This window comes from Glycine max, chromosome 14, assembly GCF_000004515.6.
Source record: "Glycine max cultivar Williams 82 chromosome 14, Glycine_max_v4.0, whole genome shotgun sequence".
Classification (NCBI taxonomy): Eukaryota; Viridiplantae; Streptophyta; class Magnoliopsida; order Fabales; family Fabaceae; genus Glycine; species Glycine max.
The window spans coordinates 41,283,101-41,303,891 of NC_038250.2; the positions used below are offsets into that span (position 1 = coordinate 41,283,101).

The 20,791-nt window shown below is 33.1% G+C and overlaps 1 protein-coding gene across 1 annotated transcript; it reads left to right on the forward strand.

The window, feature by feature from the left end:
- Positions 1-11,956: 11,956 nt before the first annotated feature.
- On the forward strand, positions 11,957-19,585 carry LOC100784797 (O-fucosyltransferase 10). The gene is made up of 10 exons (XM_006596239.4): positions 11,957-12,661; positions 13,100-13,184; positions 13,306-13,373; positions 13,460-13,548; positions 14,575-14,772; positions 14,959-15,163; positions 15,287-15,454; positions 15,784-15,951; positions 17,477-17,667; positions 18,867-19,585. Exons 1-10 carry the CDS (start codon positions 12,287-12,289, stop codon positions 19,072-19,074), a joined length of 1,755 nt encoding a protein of 584 aa, XP_006596302.1. The 5' UTR covers positions 11,957-12,286; the 3' UTR covers positions 19,075-19,585.
- Positions 19,586-20,791: the final 1,206 nt, after the last annotated feature.

The window sequence follows — 20,791 nt, forward strand, 5'->3', positions numbered from 1 at the left end:
AACAATGGTAAGTACAAAGGATTACCTATTGTCAATAACATGTTATTTTTTAAAGACAACTCTTTATGTTTCCTTCCCCTCCAAATTCAATTTCCTCAAGGAGTCTTGCATTCCCGTCTCAAACATAATCTTGAAGTGGGATTGTAAAAATTATACATGCGAGAGCTTTAAATGTAACAAAAAAGAATTGTAACTAATTATCTTTAAGTCCAACTTACCTTCATGTAGCCTTATGCATTGCTTCGATTGGGCATCCTTAAATGTGCAAATGCTTAATGTTGAGATTTCCCTGGCTCACACCTAATAGGGGTTCTTAATGACTACTTTAATTGGTATCCTAAAAAAATATAAATTGCATTCTTTAATGTCTTTCCCTGAAGCGACTTTGGTAGAGAAGAATTAAACTTCTTACCATATCTGTACAAATCTAGTTTCATCATTCTACAACTTTATTCATGTTAGGTTTGCCTAACATTACATGTTGTAAAACAATATCACAATTATTGAAGAAAAACACATGGGAGACTCCAAATGTTGTACCTTATGTCATATATACCATAGTATTCCCCATGGTCACATTTAATACCTTAATTTTTTTTCTTAGTTGAAGTTCAACTTCAGATTTGAAAGACTAAATGTCTAGAGGCCAAAACTTCTCATAATTTAAATAAAGAGAAATCATCTATGAACATAATAAAATACATTTGTTCATTTCATAAATCCATAAGGAATAGAACACAAATATATGTATGTATTAGTTCTAAGACATCCTTAGTTCTTTGAGCACTTGAATTCCTTTTTGTTTGTTTATTTTTCCTTTAATACTCAATGTAGACTATAAGGTCCAACAAATATAAAGGATCCAAAATTTCCTATAACACAAGCATCCAATTTTTTTTATTAAGAGATATGACTTAAGCGCTTATATCATAAAGTGACGAAATTCTCATTTAATTTTAAGTTTTGTACCACCCAAAATTGTTTGTAATAGGAACACTCAAATATCCATAAAAAAAACTCAGAACTTGCAACATTTGAATCACAAGAGAGACTAACTTTATTATTTCTAATTGACCAAGAATAACTGAATTTGTCCAAATTAGAAATAAATTTTTGTTTAATAAATAGTCCAATATATGTCTCAACCAAATTCAAATGAAATTGAGTCTTTTAAAGCAACATAAAAGTTCTCATAGCTTCAACTCCAACTTTATGTCATCGCCTACATAGATGAATATTTCATTATCACTTGGCGTATGACTTCATAGGTAGCATCATATAGACATGCTTATGTAAGTAGTAGAACCAAAATCTATCCACTAGCGTCTTTCGGTACAAAACTAAATTAACTTTAAAACAAACAAAAAAGAGAAGTTTACCATTTTTTATGCACTAAATAGTGTAAATAGGACTTCCTTTTTTTTATGTCTCATCCTACAAAAGCAACAAGGAAATTTCTTATCTTGTTCTCTTGTCTCTACTCTAAAAAAAATATGCAATATCCTCAACCCTCAACTGACTCATTTCAAACTTTAAATTTTATACATACAGCTTTGAGATTCAAATAATATAAGTATTTTAAACCGTAGTAGTAGCAACAACAACAATTAAAGAAGAGAAAATAAACATATGCAAAAATAATCTTTATGGTATATTTTAAGACCCAAACAAGATATGTAGTGCATCATTAATCCTCAATCTTTGGATTGAAAAAGACTAACCACAAGTGGTACTCTCAACATATTGATCAAACATTGGTGATAAGTCTTGTCAAACAAAGGTTGTCTTTGAGCACTTCATTGCTCACATGGAAAGCTTATATGATGATTACTTCGGTCAAATAATGATTGTCTTTGAATATTTCATTATTCACATGGAAAATTACACTTTATAACCGTCACATGTTTACCATCGCAAGCATGTAATTATTCTGTAAAATTATGTCTTTCTTGGGCCGAGCACAATTCACATGAATAATTCAATGTAATATCTATATAAATTCAATCAAATCAACTTACGTAACAGATGTTACTTTGACAACATATTGTTTCAATCAATTTAACCAAAAAATACAAGACAATTTAATATAATAAATGGAAGGTCTTAAAATCATACAACTTTCACTTATAATTAAGTTATATAAAAATATATATAACAGAACGTGCAAATATTTTGCATAACTGACCCATCACAAGATACCTAGTACAACATTAATTCCTAGTCTTTGGGCACAGAAATTAATTTGTAATTGGTACTCTCAACACAATGATCAAATATTGACGATAAATTATGTCAAATAATAGCCTTTCTTTGGACCAACAATTATTCACATGAAAACACCTTATAATTGTCACACATTTATCATTACAAGTACAATATTATTTGACCAAATTGCGTCTTTCTTTGGGCCGAACACAATTCGCATAAATAATTTCATACAAAGTCTATGTAATTTTAATCAAATCAATTTTCATAATAGGGATCACTTTGACAATATATTGTGTCAATTAATTTAATTAAAAAAAATTACTAGACGTGCAAATAAATGGAAAGGATTTTTTATTGCTAAATTTACACCCAATCATGATAACAGAAAAATATAAAACATTAATTACGACAAGTAAATATTATATCCTTAAATTATATTTAATGATATCAATAATTTATACTTTAAAAGAAAGTTGTATCACATCTGTAAATAAAACTATCACAAATTCATGAAAGAAATTAAAAAAAAAACATCAAACACAAACAATATAATAAATCGAGACATTTCAAAAAATCCTATGTCAGTGCTTCTAATCTTTATAGTCTGTTCCACCATACAAATGCAAACAAAAGAATGAAAATTAATGGCATCCAAAGTATTCACAAATTGCACAAAATAACTTTATTAAAACCATAATCCATGTGGCATTGAATTCAACGTAAAAAGGTTTTGGAAAAAAAAAGTGTAGAGCTTTCTCAAATATATATCACAAGGCACATGAACAAAAGTTATGCATGAAACCCAAAAAGGATGCCAAAAAAACAATAGAATCGAATTCAAACCAAATATGGAACATTGCAATATTTGAATTTATTGACAATTAATATGTATTATTCCAAAAAAATAGGGTTCATATAACCAAAGCAATTCAGGTATAATTAGAATCAAATAACTTTAAACCCCAATAATCTAACATTAATGGTGGCTCTAATACCACATTACATTAGATTATCAAAAAGATTTTTAGGAATACTTAGATCCATAATGATTGATCAAACAAACACAACAAAATCTGAATCCGTGGGTGATTTCTGATCTATGCGCTCTTCTTATGATTTGTTACGGAATGTTGTAGAAATAACAGATAATCGACTAACAACGTAACCGGTGGCTTCATGGTTCTTCCTCAATCGGAACCTCTTTATTCCTCAATAGGACATTCGTAACTCTTGAGGACCATAACCTTCTTATAGCGTGTTAATCTAATAAGGTTCTCATTACCCCCTAATGGGCCAATACTGACATGTCCTCATTTAAGTTCATATTATCTGATTTAGTTATCTAACAGGCTTACTTAATTTGATCACATAAAATAAAACTCATTAATGATAAATATTTAATATAATTGTCTTATAACATTAATCCACATTAATTATTGGAATAGAAAATTCCAACAAGATACATCTTCATGTCTTAAAAAAGAATAAATGTTACCATATGTTAATTTGTCTTCAATAGGAACTCGTAAGAGCGCAAGGATAATTTAATTCATCATTATTTGTCATAGAGTGAAACTTAAGTTTTTAACAATTTGAATTTAATAATTTTAAATTGCTTTATTTTCTATTATTGATTTTACATTTCAAAATTTCCCAAAATCAATTCTCATTTTTAAACTATTCTTCATCCATTTTAATTCTATTTAAATTTGTGATTTCTGTTAGTCATATACATGATTAATGTGAAAAGATCGATCCTATTACTTGATGATAGCGTGCACTTGTGATTTTTGTCTATCAAGTTTTTAGTGTTGTTGTTAGAGATTGTGTCTATTGGCTCTTGACTTGTTGATTATTATTTTTTATTTAAAATTAATTTGTGATTTTCTTCCTTATTTATGTTTTTTATTTTTATTTAATTTACTTCTTTTTTAGACTTCACGCTTTACTTTTGCAGGTGTTATCTTGGGTATGCCAAGATGTCTTTGTCTTGGAGAACCAACAGAAGGTGAAAAATGTAACAATTGATATGATGGAAAAGGGAAAAAAAATGGTGAAAATATATGAAAAATAAAGTGAATGTATACTTATAATTATTGTTTCATTACTACACAGATTCACGGATTAGTAATTCGAATTAATGAACTTGAAAACTTCTTTTATCCCATATTAAAACTAAAAGTTCATATTTATTTATATATGATCATTTTTGTTAGACTTGACTAGAAAATGCATAAAATAAAATAAAATTACATTAATCGTTGATTTAAAATGGCTTTAATTGAACTTGCGTCCAACGCATAATTGAACTTTCATCCAACACTTTTATAAAAGAACCAACGTCCAAAGTGCTGCATAAACAAAGTTGCATCCAAAGTGTTTTATGAACCATTCAATGTTCAATGAATTACGATCGATATCTTAAGAAAACTTATGCTCTAGTTTTTTATATTCATCTAAGTTTTCTTCATCCAAAATGAACATGTGGTGAACGCTATGTTCAATGCTTTTGAATGCTAAGGTTTGAATTACTATCATATTCTCGTATGATATTCTTTCTATTTTTTGAATATGCTATAACGTTTAAATTTTAGGCATTTAATGAAAAGTAAGGAGTTCTAAGTATAGTATAACCTCTGATCAAAAGTAAAAGTTACTTCTTGAGGTTCAATGAGGAGAAGACTGAAGTGAATATATACAAAAAGCAATACAAGACTTCAGAGAATGTCAAAACTTTTTAAGAAAGAAATCATTTTCTTTCCTTCCGAAAAGTAACCAAGTCAAAAGCAATTACATGTCAAGCTTCTCATGCATTAATAAATGAAGCTTAAAAATGAAAGAAATTAAAAGCTCTAACACACAATGAATACTTTATCTCTCAAGCGTATGAAAGACCTTAGGAGAAGATAAGAAGCAAGAGAATAATGTATATATTGGAGGAAACATTTTTTCAAACTTGTTATCTCAAAAGCTTTGTAAAAAAATTTCAAAAAAAGCTTTTAAACTTAACATACACACATTCAACCTATTTCTAGTGTGGTTCTTCTTTTTCAAGTATTACCGCGAGAATAAAATGATGTCGACTTTAAGCTTGAAAAAACTCTGACCACCTTATGGTTTGGCGAGAAGACTAACATCCATTTGGTGTAATTGAGAAGTGTCTGGATAATAGTTTCACTTTTACTAATTACTTTTGATGAATAAACTAATGTATATTAGCATCCATTCTGAGTGTGCCTTTGAAAGTAATATAAAAATAAACTTTAATAAATAATTTTTATCACTTAATAATTTAAATTAATAATAAATATTTTTAAAGATATAAAATTATTTAAGAAATCTTAAAGTAATTAACTGAGGACCTTAGATAACTCTCCATATGCGTGGAAGCACTCACGGCATAGAATGCGGAAGGAAAGCATGAAGTTCCACTAGAGAAATTTGTAATATTTTTTTTAATAAAACATAATAATGCACACATTACAAAATTTATAAAATAATATTCCTTTCATCTCATATTATTGTTACTTTTAAAACGATATATATTTCTAAAAAAGATTGATTATAAAAACTACTATTATAAAATAACATTCTTTAATAAAAATATCTTCATTAAAAATATAATATAATTTATGTTATTTAAATATTTATTTAAGATATTTTATAAATAAAAATCGTATTGAAAATAATTAATATTTTAAAATTTTAAAATAATACTACTAACAGTCTAATAGTTTCAAGTAAATTAAAACATTAAAAGGAAAGACAGAAAAAGTAATACTAATGTTCTATGACTATATGAATAAAAAAAATATAATGAATAAAAATAATGTTCTATGATTATTAGAGCAACAGAAACGAGGCAAGGCACTTTGCTGACCAGCTGTTGACCGTTGTTGAAGTGATTAGACATTTGAGTAATCTTCTAAAACCAACATAAATGATGCAAACAAAAAGAGATGAACAAAAACTAAATAAGATACTACTAAGATAAAAAAAAGTAATTAATAAAAAAATAATAATAAAGAGATGTTACAGTACATTTTCATTCTAATATTCTCTTTTTATGATTAATAAAAATTATTAAAAATTATCATATATTTAAGTTTTATTGTTATTTAATGATTTTTTTTCTGATTTATATTATACGTGAAATAAAAATTATCAAAATTAATGATTTTTAATAAATTTTAATTAATTATAATTTTTTAAAGAAGACTGACATTTAAAAAATAAAAATACTTTCTTTATAATTGGTTTGAATTTATTGAAAGAAAATAAAAATATGAAAATTAATATTTAGAAATAAAAAATATTTTTATTTTTATTATTTTCGATTGAAATTTTTAACCTCAATGTTTTCCTTTAAACCAAACAGAGAGTTAATACACGTTACTCCCTTCATAATATATTTTAATTTTATTTCATTTCAATATATTTTTATTTTATAAAATTAAGAAAATAATAATTCTTTAAACAATATTCTTACTTATAATTATCATATTTAGTTTTTGAAATGTTATAAATTATAATTATGGATAAATATGGTTTCCAATATTCTTTTACTCATCATAACTTTCTGGTTCTAAAAGTTAAAATGTTAAATCAAACGTATTTTATTACAGAGAAAGATTTTTTAGTTTTGATATATTGTTAATGTACTATATTATTAATTAATTAAAAAATTTTAAATATATTTTAAAATAATTGTTATGAAATTAACCATCTTACAATAGATAGTCATATATTATTCAATGCTTAAAAAGGCAACATATAATTCCATAATAATGTAAAAATTTAAATTAATTTTGAACTACATAACTCACTAGAACCGATTCTTTTCCTGTGTTTATTCGGAGAAAACTTTTACCCCACACACTGAGACACAGATATCTTAGCAGTATAAACAGCTTTAACAGAAATAGTTAGTTAGTTGGCTGAATTAGTTAGTTAGCTTTTCAGTTGTAACAGAATTCACGTTGCAGATGTATATAAGCTTCACCATTAATGAATAAGGGCTGCGAGCTGTAGCTGATCATTTTTCCGATAGTTGCAAACTTCCCTTTATATGCTGTCTTATTCATTTTAATATGGTATCAGAGCCATATTCTGCTTCTGTTCGGTGGGTGCCGCCAGCCCTCGCTTTGTGGTGACGAGCCCTGGCTCGAGGGGGCGTGTTAAGAATAGTCCCACATCGGGTAATTCATGAAGATGATAAGTGTTTATATAGCTGGGTAGACCACCCCCTTATGAATCGGTTTTTAAGGGGACCTTTCGGATGCCTTTGCTGCACTATAAAATTTAATATGGTATCAGAGCACCTTATGTAAGGTTAAATTGGATGAAAGATGTACGGTTCCTGTGTGAGTAGCGTGAATGAGATTACCTTTTGGAAGCTTTACCGTGATCGAGCTGATGGTTCCATAGAAAGGTATAAAGCACGCTTGGTCGCCAAGGGTTACACTCAAATGAAGGGGTTAGACTACCTCGACACATTCTCTCCGGTGGCAAAACTCACTACCGTTCGTGTTCTTCTCGCATTGGCTGCGCAAAATCAATGGCACTTGCGACAATTGGATGTCAACAATGCGTTCCTCCATGGAGAGCTTGAAGAGGAAGTGTATATGCAAGTTCCACCTGGACTTGCAGTTGAAAACCCGAAGCTTGTTTGTCGTCTTCAACGGTCCCTCTACGGGCTTAAACAAGCCAGCTGACAATGGTTCACAAAGTTATCTAGTTTCTTAGTCTCTCATGGGTTTCAGCAATCTAACTCAGACCAATCTCTCTTCTTAAAACTCACTAAGTCAGTCACTACCATACTCTTGGTGTACGTAGATGATATCATACTCACGGGGAACAGTATACTGGAAATACAAGATATCACCACCCTCCTGGATCAGGAATTCAAAATAAAAGACCTTGGCGACTTGAAGTTCTTTCTGGGACTCGAGATTGCCCGCACCACTGATGGAATTCATTTATGCCAACGAAAGTATGCCTTAGACATTTTATTTGATTCAGGTATGCTAGGTTGCAAGCCACACTCGACACCCATGGATTATTCCATGAAGTTACAAATGAACTCAGGCAACTCTCTTTCCGACGAGTCCTCATCCTCCTATCGAAGACTAATAGGAAAACTCATATACCTGACCAACACTCGCCCAGATATTGCGTACGCTGTTCAACAACTCAGCCAGTACATGTCGACTCCTACCAACATTCATCTTCAAGCTGCTTTTCGCATATTGAGATACCTCAAGGGTTCACCAAGATCCGGGTTGTTCTTTGCAGCAACCGGGACTCCCCAACTCCGAGCTTTCAGTGATTCGGATTGGGCGGGGTGTAAAGATTCTCGAAAATCCACTACAGGGTTCCTTGTCTATCTGGGTTCTTCACTCATTTCATGGCAGTCAAAGAAACAATCCACCGTCTCCCGCAGCTCCTCCGAAGCCGAGTATCGAGCTCTCGCATCTACTGCCTGTGAGCTGCAATGGTTAACGTATATTCTCCAAGACATTGGTGTAGCATTTATTCAGCCAGCCACCTTATATTGTGACAACCAATCTGCAATTCAGATAGCAACCAATCCCGTTTTCCATGAACGCACTAAGCATATCGAGATCGATTGCCATATTATCCGCCACAAAGTCACTGCGGGTCTCGTAAAGCTCCTTTCGGTCTCATCCTCCATGCAACTCGCGGACATATTCACCAAAGCTTTACCACCAGCCACCTTTCAGCACCTTTGTAACAAGCTGGGAATGATGAATATCCATTCCCAGCTTGAGGGGGGCTCTTAGCAGTATAAACAGCTTTAATAGAAATAGTTAGTTAGTTGGCTGAATTAGTTAGTTAGCTTTTCAGTTGTAATAGAATTCACGTTCCAAATGTATATAAGCTTCAATCAATAACACAGAAAGCTACCTATACCTTCATCCAAGCGAGAACCCGGCCATAGCTCTTGTTTCCCTAGTATTAGACTCAACCAATTACGATTCATGGAGTAGGTCCATGGTTACTGCGCTGAGTGCCAAGAACAAGGTGGAATTCATAGACGGAAGCGCACCTGAACCGTTAAAGACAGATAGAACCTATGGAGCTTGGCGTCGGTGCAACAATATGGTCGTATCGTGGATAGTTCACTCGGTGGCCACCTCCATACGGCAGAGTATACTCTGGATGGACAAAGCTGAGGAGATTTGGCGAGATTTGAAGTCGCGGTATTCGCAGGGAGATCTTCTGCGAATCTCCGACCTCCAGCAAGAGGCATCAACGATGAAACAAGGTTCATTTTCAGTCACGGAGTACTTCACTCGTCTGCGTGTGATCTGGGACGAGATTGAGAATTTCAGACCTGATTCAGTCTGCTTGTGCAACATCAGGTGCTCATGCACTGCTTTCACCATCATCGCACAACGCAAGCTTGAAGATAGAGCCATGCAATTCTTACGAGGTTTGAACGAACAGTACACTAACGTTCGTTCTCACGTACTTGTCATGGATCCTATACCTGCCATATCCAAAATCTTTTCTTATGTAGCTCAGCAAGAAAGACAATTGCTAGGGCACGCAGGACCAAACATCAACTTCGAACCCAAGGACATCTCCATAAACGCGACGAGGACCACTTGCGATTTCTGTGGGCGCATTGGTCATGTAGAAAGTGCTTGTTATAAGAAGCACGAGGTACCTGCAAGTTATGATGGAAGAAACAAGAATAACAATGGAAGAAAGACGTGTACCCACTGCGGCAAGATTGGGCACACAGTAGATGTTTGTTACCGGAAACATGGATACCCGCCGGGATACAAACTCTATAGTGGAAGAACCACCGTAAACAACGTGATGATAATGGAAGATAAAGCTACAAATGATCAAGCTCAGCAACACGAGTCACAAGAGGTTGTTCACTTCTCCCCTGAGCAGTACAAGGCATTACTTGCCTTAATCCAGCAGCCGCCGACAGGAAGCACGGCCCAGTCCAAACAAGTTGCATCAGTATCCTCGTGCACTGTTAACACACCATTGAACCCAGGTAATTCACTCTCTACCCAAGCACATCACACCTCCTGGATCCTAGATTCGGGAGCAATGGATCACATAACCTGTTCTTTGCATAATCTCCATTCTTACACACAAATTCAGCCAACTAACTAACTATTTCTGTTAAAGCTGTTTATACTGCTAAGAGAAAAATGACCAGCTACAGCTCGCAGCCCTTATTCATTAATGGTGAAGCTTATATACATCTGCAACGTGAATTCTGTTACAACTGAAAAGCTAACTAACTAATTCAGCCAACTAACTAACTATTTCTGTTAAAGCTGTTTATACTGCTAAGAAGATATATAAAGAATGATAATTTAATTTTGATATATTATAAGTCAAATGGCAATAATAATGACAACAAATAACAATGATGACCATGGTTATAGGGTGACAATTATGTTTGTGATGAAAATGAGTTAATAAAAATTGATGCAATAATTAAAATTTTCTATAAATTTAATTTTTATTTTGTGAATTTTTTAAATATTTGATGATTAAATTAAATTTTTGAATGTTTTAATCTTAATTTAAAGGATGGTTTTTATATGTTATTATGATGTTTTTACATATAAAAAAATATTCTCATAGATTCATACTCATCCTTACAAAAACAAGTAATATAAGGGGAATTCATTCTTAACTTGTTAGGTGGGTGCTTCAGGCTTGTGCGTGTTGATACTCTGCGATCCGCATCAGCTTGAGTTCGCAGGGTTACAACCGAAAAATCAAGTCAATGTTTGTATTTGGAACGTCCCTACCAACTTTACGCTCCCCATGTTGTTTTGCATGCCGTCCCCCCCCCCCCCCCCCCCCACACACACACACACACACATATATATATATATATATATATATATATATATATCATCAATTCACAATTCATAACCAAACAATCTCAGCAAGTAATTGTTCTTTTGATATTTCGCCTTAACATGCAAGTTCAATAAATGGATTCTGTTATTTATTCCTTGCTTTTTGCAGCCATTTTCAAGTGGTCCTATTCTTCGGCAAGGAATACTGCAATCTTGGATATGGAAGTTTTATTTAGCGGATCCAAAAATTTTCCTTGGTAGTAAGAAAATAGTCTATCATAAAATGATTAATTTTTTTTAAATAACTTATTTTGTTAGTTCAATTTGGTAATCTTATTATTTACATGTTCAATTAGGTCATTTTTTAAAAATAATTCAATTATGTATTTTACTTTTAAAATATTCAGTAGTTAGGTATTTTATTTTTTAAAATGGATTTAATTTGTTCTTATTTAAAACCAATTTAGTTTTTACTTGTTAAAACTTTTGGGGCAAATGAAAAATAATAAAACTAAATTTACTCTATTTATAAAATAAAAAACTTAATTGAAACTTTTAAAAACAAATGATCATATTGAATATTTTTAAAAAAACTACAAGACCCAATTGATCTAAGAAATAATATAATTTTTTATTTTTTCAATGTATTTGAAATTGTGTCAAGGTGTATTTTTTATCACTAACTTATTACATATATCAATGACATTTATGTTAATTAGTGATAAACCAACAACATGTTAGTTTTATTTTCAATTTCTTCCACTAGCACAGAAATTACACGAATTAAAAGCCAAAAAAATCTTTTACAATAGCTAAAATATATTTAACCATTTTATTAATTTTCTAAATAGCTGAACTAGATTCTGTTTCTCGGAATAGCAGCAGCTGTCGAATTCTTACACTACACCACGCCTTAGTACTAGTCCCGTTAATTTCCCATCTTCCCTTTCCTCAAACCACTGTCCCTCTCATCTCTCTGCACCAAAAACAACCCAAAGCAACTCAGAAGTACTACTACTCTCTCCAGTTCTCGCTTCTCTCTCTCTCTCTCCACTAAACAAAACAAAAACCTCCACAATTCACACACACACTCACTACACTAACACACTAACACATTATTTTTTTCATTTTTATTTTTCTCCTCCATCAAGTCATTCATTCTCTCTCTACAACACACCTCTCTCTCTCTCTCTTGTTAGAGAGAGAATCTCGCCATGAAATCCAAAACCGGCGGAAACGGTCTCACTCATGAGACCGTCGGCGTCGGCGGGGGGTGCGGGAGCAGCAGCTCTCCAAGTCCTCCGCCGTCGCCGCGTCGTCACTCGGGTGGTCCGCGGTGCCGGAGGCGGGTGAGGCCGGAGAAGAATTCGTCGGAGAGCCGGCGGCTGGTGGCCGGCATTATGGCGCGGCGGAGCCTCCGGTTCTTCTTCCTGCTGCCGCTGGTGTACATCTCGGGGCTGCTGATGTGCGTGGGGCCCTTCTCCGCCCTCATTGGCCACACTCTTCTCCCCGGCTCTCGCTACCGCAGCCACGAGATCTTCCACAACCTCTGGCACGATATCGAGGGTGATAATTCCTCTGCCACTGAGGTGCGTAACCGAACCGAACCAGCGTAATGCATCATAATCATAAACCATGTGCTCAAAATATTTTTTTATTTTCCTTATTTTTAAATTCATTTATTTCATTATTTTATTAATAAACTAAGAGAATGAACCAACAGTTAGAGTCTAGCGAATGGGAGTAGTTTATTACAACTTGCTGAACCAAGCTAGGAGAAGTGTCAATGTTTAGTGTCTGCCAGTACAGTGTCTGGAACAAGATCTAATATCCGTTTCTCAATAGGAAAAGTGTTCACATTTAGTGTCTCGAGTATGATCTAATGGTGCTCTCATTTACTGTCTAATAATATCTCTAATAAAATTGTATCTGAAGGAAGATAGCTTGACAATAATGTAGCTAAGGGAATCACATAGAGCTGGGTTTTATTTTATTTTATTTTTCAATTTGTTTTTGTCTTTTTGCAGTTGGCTTCTGTGTGGAAGTATAAAAGGAAGTTGAGGGAGCAGAAGCCATGTCCGAATTTGACGGCATTGCATCGTGAACATTTTGGTAAGCGCTTAGATACATTACCTAGTAATCAATATTAGTTATTAATAATTGCTAATGTGGAGTTTGGTGTAAAAGTAAAGTTTGTGTGGGACATTAATTCGGTGGTTTCTCTTAATTTCAGTGTCACCTGGACTGAATGGGTTTTTGATTGTGGAGGCCAATGGGGGTCTTAACCAGCAACGCTCTGCGGTGTGACAAATCTTCCCTTTCACACAGTTTTGGTTTTGGTTGAAATATGATCTGGTTTTTGACCATTGTTTTTCATGAACTGTTAGATTTGCAATGCTGTGGCTGTGGCTGGACTCCTGAATGCAATACTAGTTATACCTCAGCTTGAGTTTCACAATGTGTGGAAAGATCCAAGGTGACCAATTTACTTATTGTTTTAGTTTTGAACCTTAGAATATAGGTCGTAACCAAGGTTTGAATTCTGGTTGTAGTTGCGGTTGCAGCCTGCAATTACAGGCTGATCTGCTGTTATGGCGGCTGCCTCAACCAAGATGTTGCAGCTGCATCACTTGATGTGGTCTGTGATTTCAAATCCTAGTCTTAACATTCATGCTTGTGAAATTTTGGACACTGGTGCTGGTTAATTTGATTTTCTTGTTTGGCTTAGTAATGGTCGATGTGTTACTGAATTTCACAACTAAGTAGCATGTGACATATGGGAAAGTGGGATATGTTTATCACTTAATTTATGTGTATGATTTACATTCCTGTTTACAGAAATTAAAACACACATCTCCTGATGCATTTTTATGAGGTAAATTGTGTCTCAAGTCGAATGGCTGTTTACTACATTTCAAAACATAAAACAAATTTCAGGTTGTTGCCTTTATATGAGACAACTCATCCGATATAGCAAAAGGAAAAGTATAGCTTTATTTCATAGATCTAATCATCTAAAGAAACTTTCTGATTCTTATGTTAGTAGTTACTACTATGTAAACTTTCATACCTGCTTTTGAAGTTCATTGATTATTTAATTAAGCATATTTGTATAAGTCATTCAATTTGATCATGTTCCCATAAGCAATTCCATATTAACGTTGCTTTCTATGCTACAATACCGAACCTATTACACAGCCCATACAACCTAGGACGAGAAGCAAATCTTCCTGCAATATAATTTGTTGAGCCACATTAATTAGTACCTGTAACATTTTTGTTGTGTCTTTACCTTTGTGATAATGATTGGTCAAGTGATACTAAATTGAATTTTGTAACCATCTATTAGTGATGAAATTAAAGTAGCCCTCGTTGGGTATGCATGTTTTCCTAGAAAAACAGCCTTTTAAAAAATTAATAATTAAATTGGCTTTCCAACAAAATAGAATGCAATGAACATTATTATGACTCTTATTAAACTTTCCTTATTTATCTCTTACAGTGAATTTGGGGATATATATGATGAAGATCATTTTATATCCACACTTGATGGTTATGTGAAGGTGGTCAAAGAACTGCCTGAGGCACTAATGGAGCGGCATAATTACAATATGACTAATATCACTAACATCAGAGTTCAAGCTTGGGCTCCTGTCAGTTATTACCTTGGAGTTGTTTCTCCTATCTTGCAAAAGGAAGGGTAGGTATTGAGTCACTTTCTCCTATCTTTTGTTCATCCTTTTGAAATAAAAAATGTTGGTTTTTCCCCTTCATAAAAATGTTTTAGGTGAAACTGAACTCTGAAGCAAGTTCAAATTGGGCATTTGACACAATTTGATTTTTTATTCAAACAATTTGACGTAAAGAATTTTATTTTCTTATGCAGGGTAATTCGAATAGCTCCATTTGCCAATCGTTTGGCAATGAGTGTCCCTCCACATATTCAATTTCTAAGATGTCTTACTAATTATAAAGCATTGAGGTTTTCTTCTTCAATATCTGTACTAGGCAAGAAATTAGTTTACCGAATGATTGAGAAGAGCTCAAGGACAGATGGAAAATACATTGCTGTGCATCTTCGTTTTGAGGAGGTACTGATCCTCATTCAATTATGTTGGAACTGGTACTTAGTGTCAATATATGAGACTGTGGTGAAAGGGTACAGGATTGAATCAGCTTTATCTAATGATGGGCTAAATCTTCTCAACATGTAGGATATGGTAGCATTCTCTTGTTGTGTATATGATGGAGGAAAGGCAGAAAAGTTGGAAATGGATTCAGTTCGAGAAAAAGGGTGGAGGGCAAAATTTAAAAGAAAAGACCGTATCATTTTACCTGACCTTAATCGGGTTAATGGAAAATGCCCACTAACCCCTCTAGAGGTACACATTTTTACTTTTTAATGCTGATCAGATCTTAAATTATGTTTTTCTTTCTTTCTTAATTTATATCTGACTAGTCTCAAATTCTCATGTTATTGACTTCTGAATTAGATAACATCAATAATTTTCTTAGTACCTGTTCCTGATACTGGATTTTGGCCTCACTATTTGTACATGCTTTTATTTTAATTAATTTTAGTAAAAGAATGGTATGATCACTATGATGAGATGAAAATCAATCTAATGTATGCAATTTGATATTGTGTGAAAGCTGATATTACATGGAAGATACTGATGTTAGTTGCATATTGTTTTCCTTAACTACGTAGGTTGGTATGATGCTGCGTGGCATGGGATTTGATAACAATACTTCAATATACTTAGCTTCTGGGAAAATATATCATGCAGAGAGATATTTGGCTCCTTTGATAAAGATGTTCCCCAATCTGTATACAAAGGAGTCTCTTGCAACATCAGATGAGCTTGCTCCTTTTATGGTAAAGATCCTCACTGGTTGCTCCTTTTATGATAGATAATCTGTATACAAATGTCATGATTCATTCTATGAAACTGGATGGCTTCAAAGCTCTTCATTGTCTGTTTTATTTTGATTTCTTTCTCATAGCAGCCTGTAGACTGAAGCATGTTAACTCGATTCTTGTAGACCTGTCTTGTTTTTAGCTCTGCTGCTGCACCAATTTCTTTTCATTTCGTGCAGCAATATTTATAATTTTTTTAATCCTTGTAGTGATTAAATAGACACACATGTTTAAGAAATTAATAGAAAAAAGGTTTAAATACATTTTTCGTCCCTGCAATTTAGTGTTTTTTCGTTTTAGTCCTTGCAAAATGGGTTTTTTTTTGTCCTTAAAGCACTTTAGATAGCATTTTTTTCACTGTTCAAAGCACTATCTAAAGAGTTTTAAGGATGAAAAACAAACAAACACATTTTGCAAGGACTAAACGAAAATAAAATTTTTGCAGGGACGAAAACGAAAAAAAGCGCTAAATTGCAGGTTCGAAAAATATATTTAAGCCTAGAAAAAATATAATTGGGATCTGATATATTGATGTATCATCTATATGACCATGTAAGGAAATTTTATAACTAATTAATTGGACTTAGTGGCACAAACTTGTAACAAGAACCACGACAACATTAATAACCTTATCTCACTTGGTGGAAATTAATCAGCTACATGACTAACACAAACATCATTGGACTCAGTTAAAAACCAAATTCTTATGGATATTATTTACATGACATTCTTCTTGATCTCCCTCTACCTCTTTTTTCACAAAGCTAAAAATCATGTGATCTATTCTTTTCACTGGTGCCTCCAGTGACCTTTGCACATGTTCAAGCCACCTTAATTGATTATCTATCATCTTTTCCTCAATAGGTGTCACGACAATATCTTCTCATATACAATCATTTTGTATCTTGTTCTTATGTGACCACGCATTCTTCTTAATATATTCATTTATGCTACTCCCATTTTTTCTCGTCTATTTAAAGCTCATTATTCACTACATAGTATAGTAGGTCGTATAGAAGTACAATAAGACTTCACTATCAGCTTACAAACAAGTAAGTTGTAACATCAATTCACTAAAATTCCCAAATGTAAGTTCATCAGTTTGAAAAAGGGATCTGCAGTTTTAAACTTCAATTGCAGTACTTTTAGTTTTTGGTTTTATAGTTTATACACAGACCTCAAGAATGCACGTAATGATAAAGGATGTAACTGGATTTCAATTCCAAACACATAAAGGATGTAATTGACCTTATATTGTGGTTCTTTATCCATTCCTCAGTCTCATAGTTTGTCTTGATGGTTTGTTGTAACTCGTAAGTATGTCTATGCTGCAACTTTTCTGAGATTTAAAATACAAAACAAGAAAAACTAAAAAAGTCTTATGTGCAAGTTTAATTTAATTATACTCATTGGTAGAGTGTATGTTGTAATATTTGTGGGGAGTTTCCAATATGCTCTAATGCTTAGTTTCATATTTTTCTAGGGCTATTCCTCCCAATTAGCTGCACTGGACTACACAGTATGCTTGTCTAGTGAGGTTTTTGTAACAACTCAGGGTGGTAACTTCCCCCATTTTTTGATGGGCCATAGAAGATTCATCTATGATGGCCATGCCAAGACAATTATCCCAGATAAGCGCAAGCTTGTTGTTCTTTTGGATGACGTGAGTATTAGGTATATTCTCTCCCTTTCATCCTCCATTTATAGCTACTATATACTCCATTAAAACATTTCAAACAATTTTGGGGAATATTTAATTTGGTTCCATGTATCATATGTTGTCTTGATAAAAACTAAAAATCAAGTAGTGATACTGATATTAGTTACTTTTGTGGGATTCACACAGTAGGTACAGCCTGTTCTACAAAATAATGTGTTAACTGATTGGAGTTTCCCCTAGACTTGAATGTAAAAGGCTGACAATTTGTTACTAAATCCTAATTTGTACCTTTTTTTAACCAAAACTGTTGATGCATGTTTGGTTTAAAATTATTTTGGAGAAATAAATGCTTATTTTTTTCAGCATTTTAAGAGCTTTTGATTAAGAAAAGCTACTAGTTTCCAGAAATAATCCATTCCCAAAGCATTTTATGGTTTGAAACTGATATTTGCTACACTTGAACTTTGGTGAACTCTGAAGAGTATTGATTTTTGTATGACATTTTTTTGCCAGAGCAATAATCGTAGTCACTCAGATACTAATCTACCGCTGAATATGAACTATTATCCTGTAATGGCACATTGCCACAGCAAAGGAAATTACATGAGACTGATAGTGAAAAACATTGGTTGGTCCTTAGAAAACTTTTCTAAGCTGAAGTCATAGCTGTTAATGGAAGGGATTATAGACTTTTGCCTATTAATCATAAAATATGGTGCCTTTTAACTAGAGAGTTACCAGGTTGTGTTGTGGTCTTGTATATAATGCAATTTCCAGTAGTTTTTAATTACTAGTAAATTCTGATTTGCTAGAACTGTTCACTAGTGCCTTGTTTTGCAGTTTATTTTTTAACATTGTTTGTATGATTACTTTATAATTACTCATTGTTGATTTTTGTTTGGCCTGAATCAAACTGCCAATAGGTCTCTTACCTTAGTTGTCCATCGTTGTCTGAATGTTACATTTATGTGTAGTTAATAGTTAATAGTTGTCATATGTATTTAGTATGAGGACTTGGGCTATGCAATCACTGGAAAACACTAGATGAATCAAACTGCCAATAGGTCTCTTTAGTTGTCCATCGTTGTCTGAATGTTACATTTATGTATAGTTAATAGTTGTCATATACTCATGGATTTAGTATGAGGACTTAGGCTATGCAATCACTGGAAAACACTAGATGATGGAAAATATTTGTGCATTGGTTTTGCAGTTGGAGAGCTTTCAAGGATCAGATGGAAGACATGCTCACTGAAAGTGACCGCAAAGGAATCATGGTACCTAGAGTTAGAAAAATAAACAGAAAAACTTCTGTCTACACGTACCCCTTACCAGAATGCAGGTGCCTACAACAGTCTCTTGCCAATCAAATTGACCGCAATCTTGTTATTCTGGATGATTACAACGGAACAAAAGCTTAAATGGAAGATATGTTTCATTTGTTCAAACATCTCTGTGCAGTCATCAGATTTATATCGTTACCAATTCCATAGCATGGTGCTTCAACTTCTCATTCTGCGGCCTTTTGAAGTTGCTTTCTTGTTTGGCAAGGTGTGGCTATTCCAGTTATGATAACAGGAGATTGACTGCTGCGACTCTATGAAGATTTTGTATGCATATTGTTTTACATAGTGGGACAGTTTCTAGCCTCCAATTTAAAGGTTGGACACACTGCACCAACGTGTTCTATCAAAGGGATATAGCAAAACTCAGAGTCAGTTTTTTTTTTTCTATTTCTGATAAATGTTTTTTGAGCTGACATTACGATTTATATTTTTGTTTCTTGTATAAAATTCTTAGGCTTGGAAAAGGATTGTAATCTGTTGGGTCAGTGAGTATTTTTATTTTGATCCATTGTCAGGGAGATATCTTTTTGGTCCTTTGGACGAGTGGCTGTGTTTTTCCTCCCTTCCAAGATTTTCAAAAATGTAATTTGTTGTCTTCTGTGTATATATTCTTTTCCTTTATATCATTGACATTATCTGAGCTCTTAATGATACTTGGAAAAACAGGTTACGAAGAAGATATGAATTTAGTTTGAAATGCCAGAACAATAGCTTCTTTACTCGTAATGCAGTGTAAATTATAAGAATGAAGATACTAGATAGTTGAAGATGAGTATAGGAAAAGGCTAGTGAACTCCAACGTGAGTTTGTTTTTTGTTTTTAATGTTTTGTTAATAGACCGAGCCAAAGCCCTATACAACAGAACAGTCAAAAGAGAATGCATGTTTTAAATTACAAACATGTTTTTATACCCAACGTCATGTTTCCAACGATGTATGATGTTAAACCGAAGTTGAACATGCAAGCGATATCAAACAATATCTCTCATGTTCTCAGCATGTAAGTCCCCAGTCATAGTAAGAGTGACGATGGACCAGTATACTGCAATGAAATTTGGGTACATTGTACCAATCTGGATACATATTTGCAATGGCAAAGGTAAAGCATCCTGACAGTGCACAAACAAGGTCACCTGAAATTTTGTGAAATAGACTATTCAGTTTTTAAAGTACCTCAAAATTGTTAAAAGGAAGAAAAACAAAGTTTTGAACTCTATTTGCTTACATACAGCAATGAGCAAATATTCAATGTGGTCACATTTATTAACCAGGTGGCTTCTAATATGAAGCGGTAGAATTACTTTCTCACTGGTGAGGAAGTATTTTTAACAATTGGATATATTAATAAAATATTCAATGGCTGATATTAAAGAAAGGAAACCTGATTAACTGGTAAATTTATAAATATATATTTTAAAAACTTTCTTTTTATTGATAAAAAATTATCATTTTATTTTCTTCAATTCATCCCTACCATCACGCTCTTCTCTGCTCAACACTGTGAAAAGCCTTCACCTTAAGTAATTAGATCCAAAAAACACAAAGAAAGAAGAATGAAATAACAAGTTTGTAGAGACATTGTATTGAAGGAAAACATGAATGAAATAATTGGTTCATTGTTATGATTAAGGAAATATCCTAGTATTCGAGGTCTAAGACCCTCCAGAAAACAAAATGCGAAAAGGAATTTTTATTTCTGCTTGCATTTCTATTACATGATTTGGTCTTATATAGGCACCAAATGCTAAAGCTATTTATTCTTTCCTCAACAGGTCCTAACGACAATGGTAGCT

Excerpts from the sequence above, each read along its gene's own strand:
- LOC100784797 (XM_006596239.4), top strand. The coding sequence starts at position 12,287 with ATGAAATCCAAAACCGGCGGAAACGGTCTCACTCATGAGACCGTCGGC. Across the intron at positions 13,549-14,574 it reads AATGTGTGGAAAGATCCAAG|TGAATTTGGGGATATATATG; the intron begins GTGACCAATTTA and ends TATCTCTTACAG. Across the intron at positions 15,952-17,476 it reads ATGAGCTTGCTCCTTTTATG|GGCTATTCCTCCCAATTAGC; the intron begins GTAAAGATCCTC and ends ATATTTTTCTAG.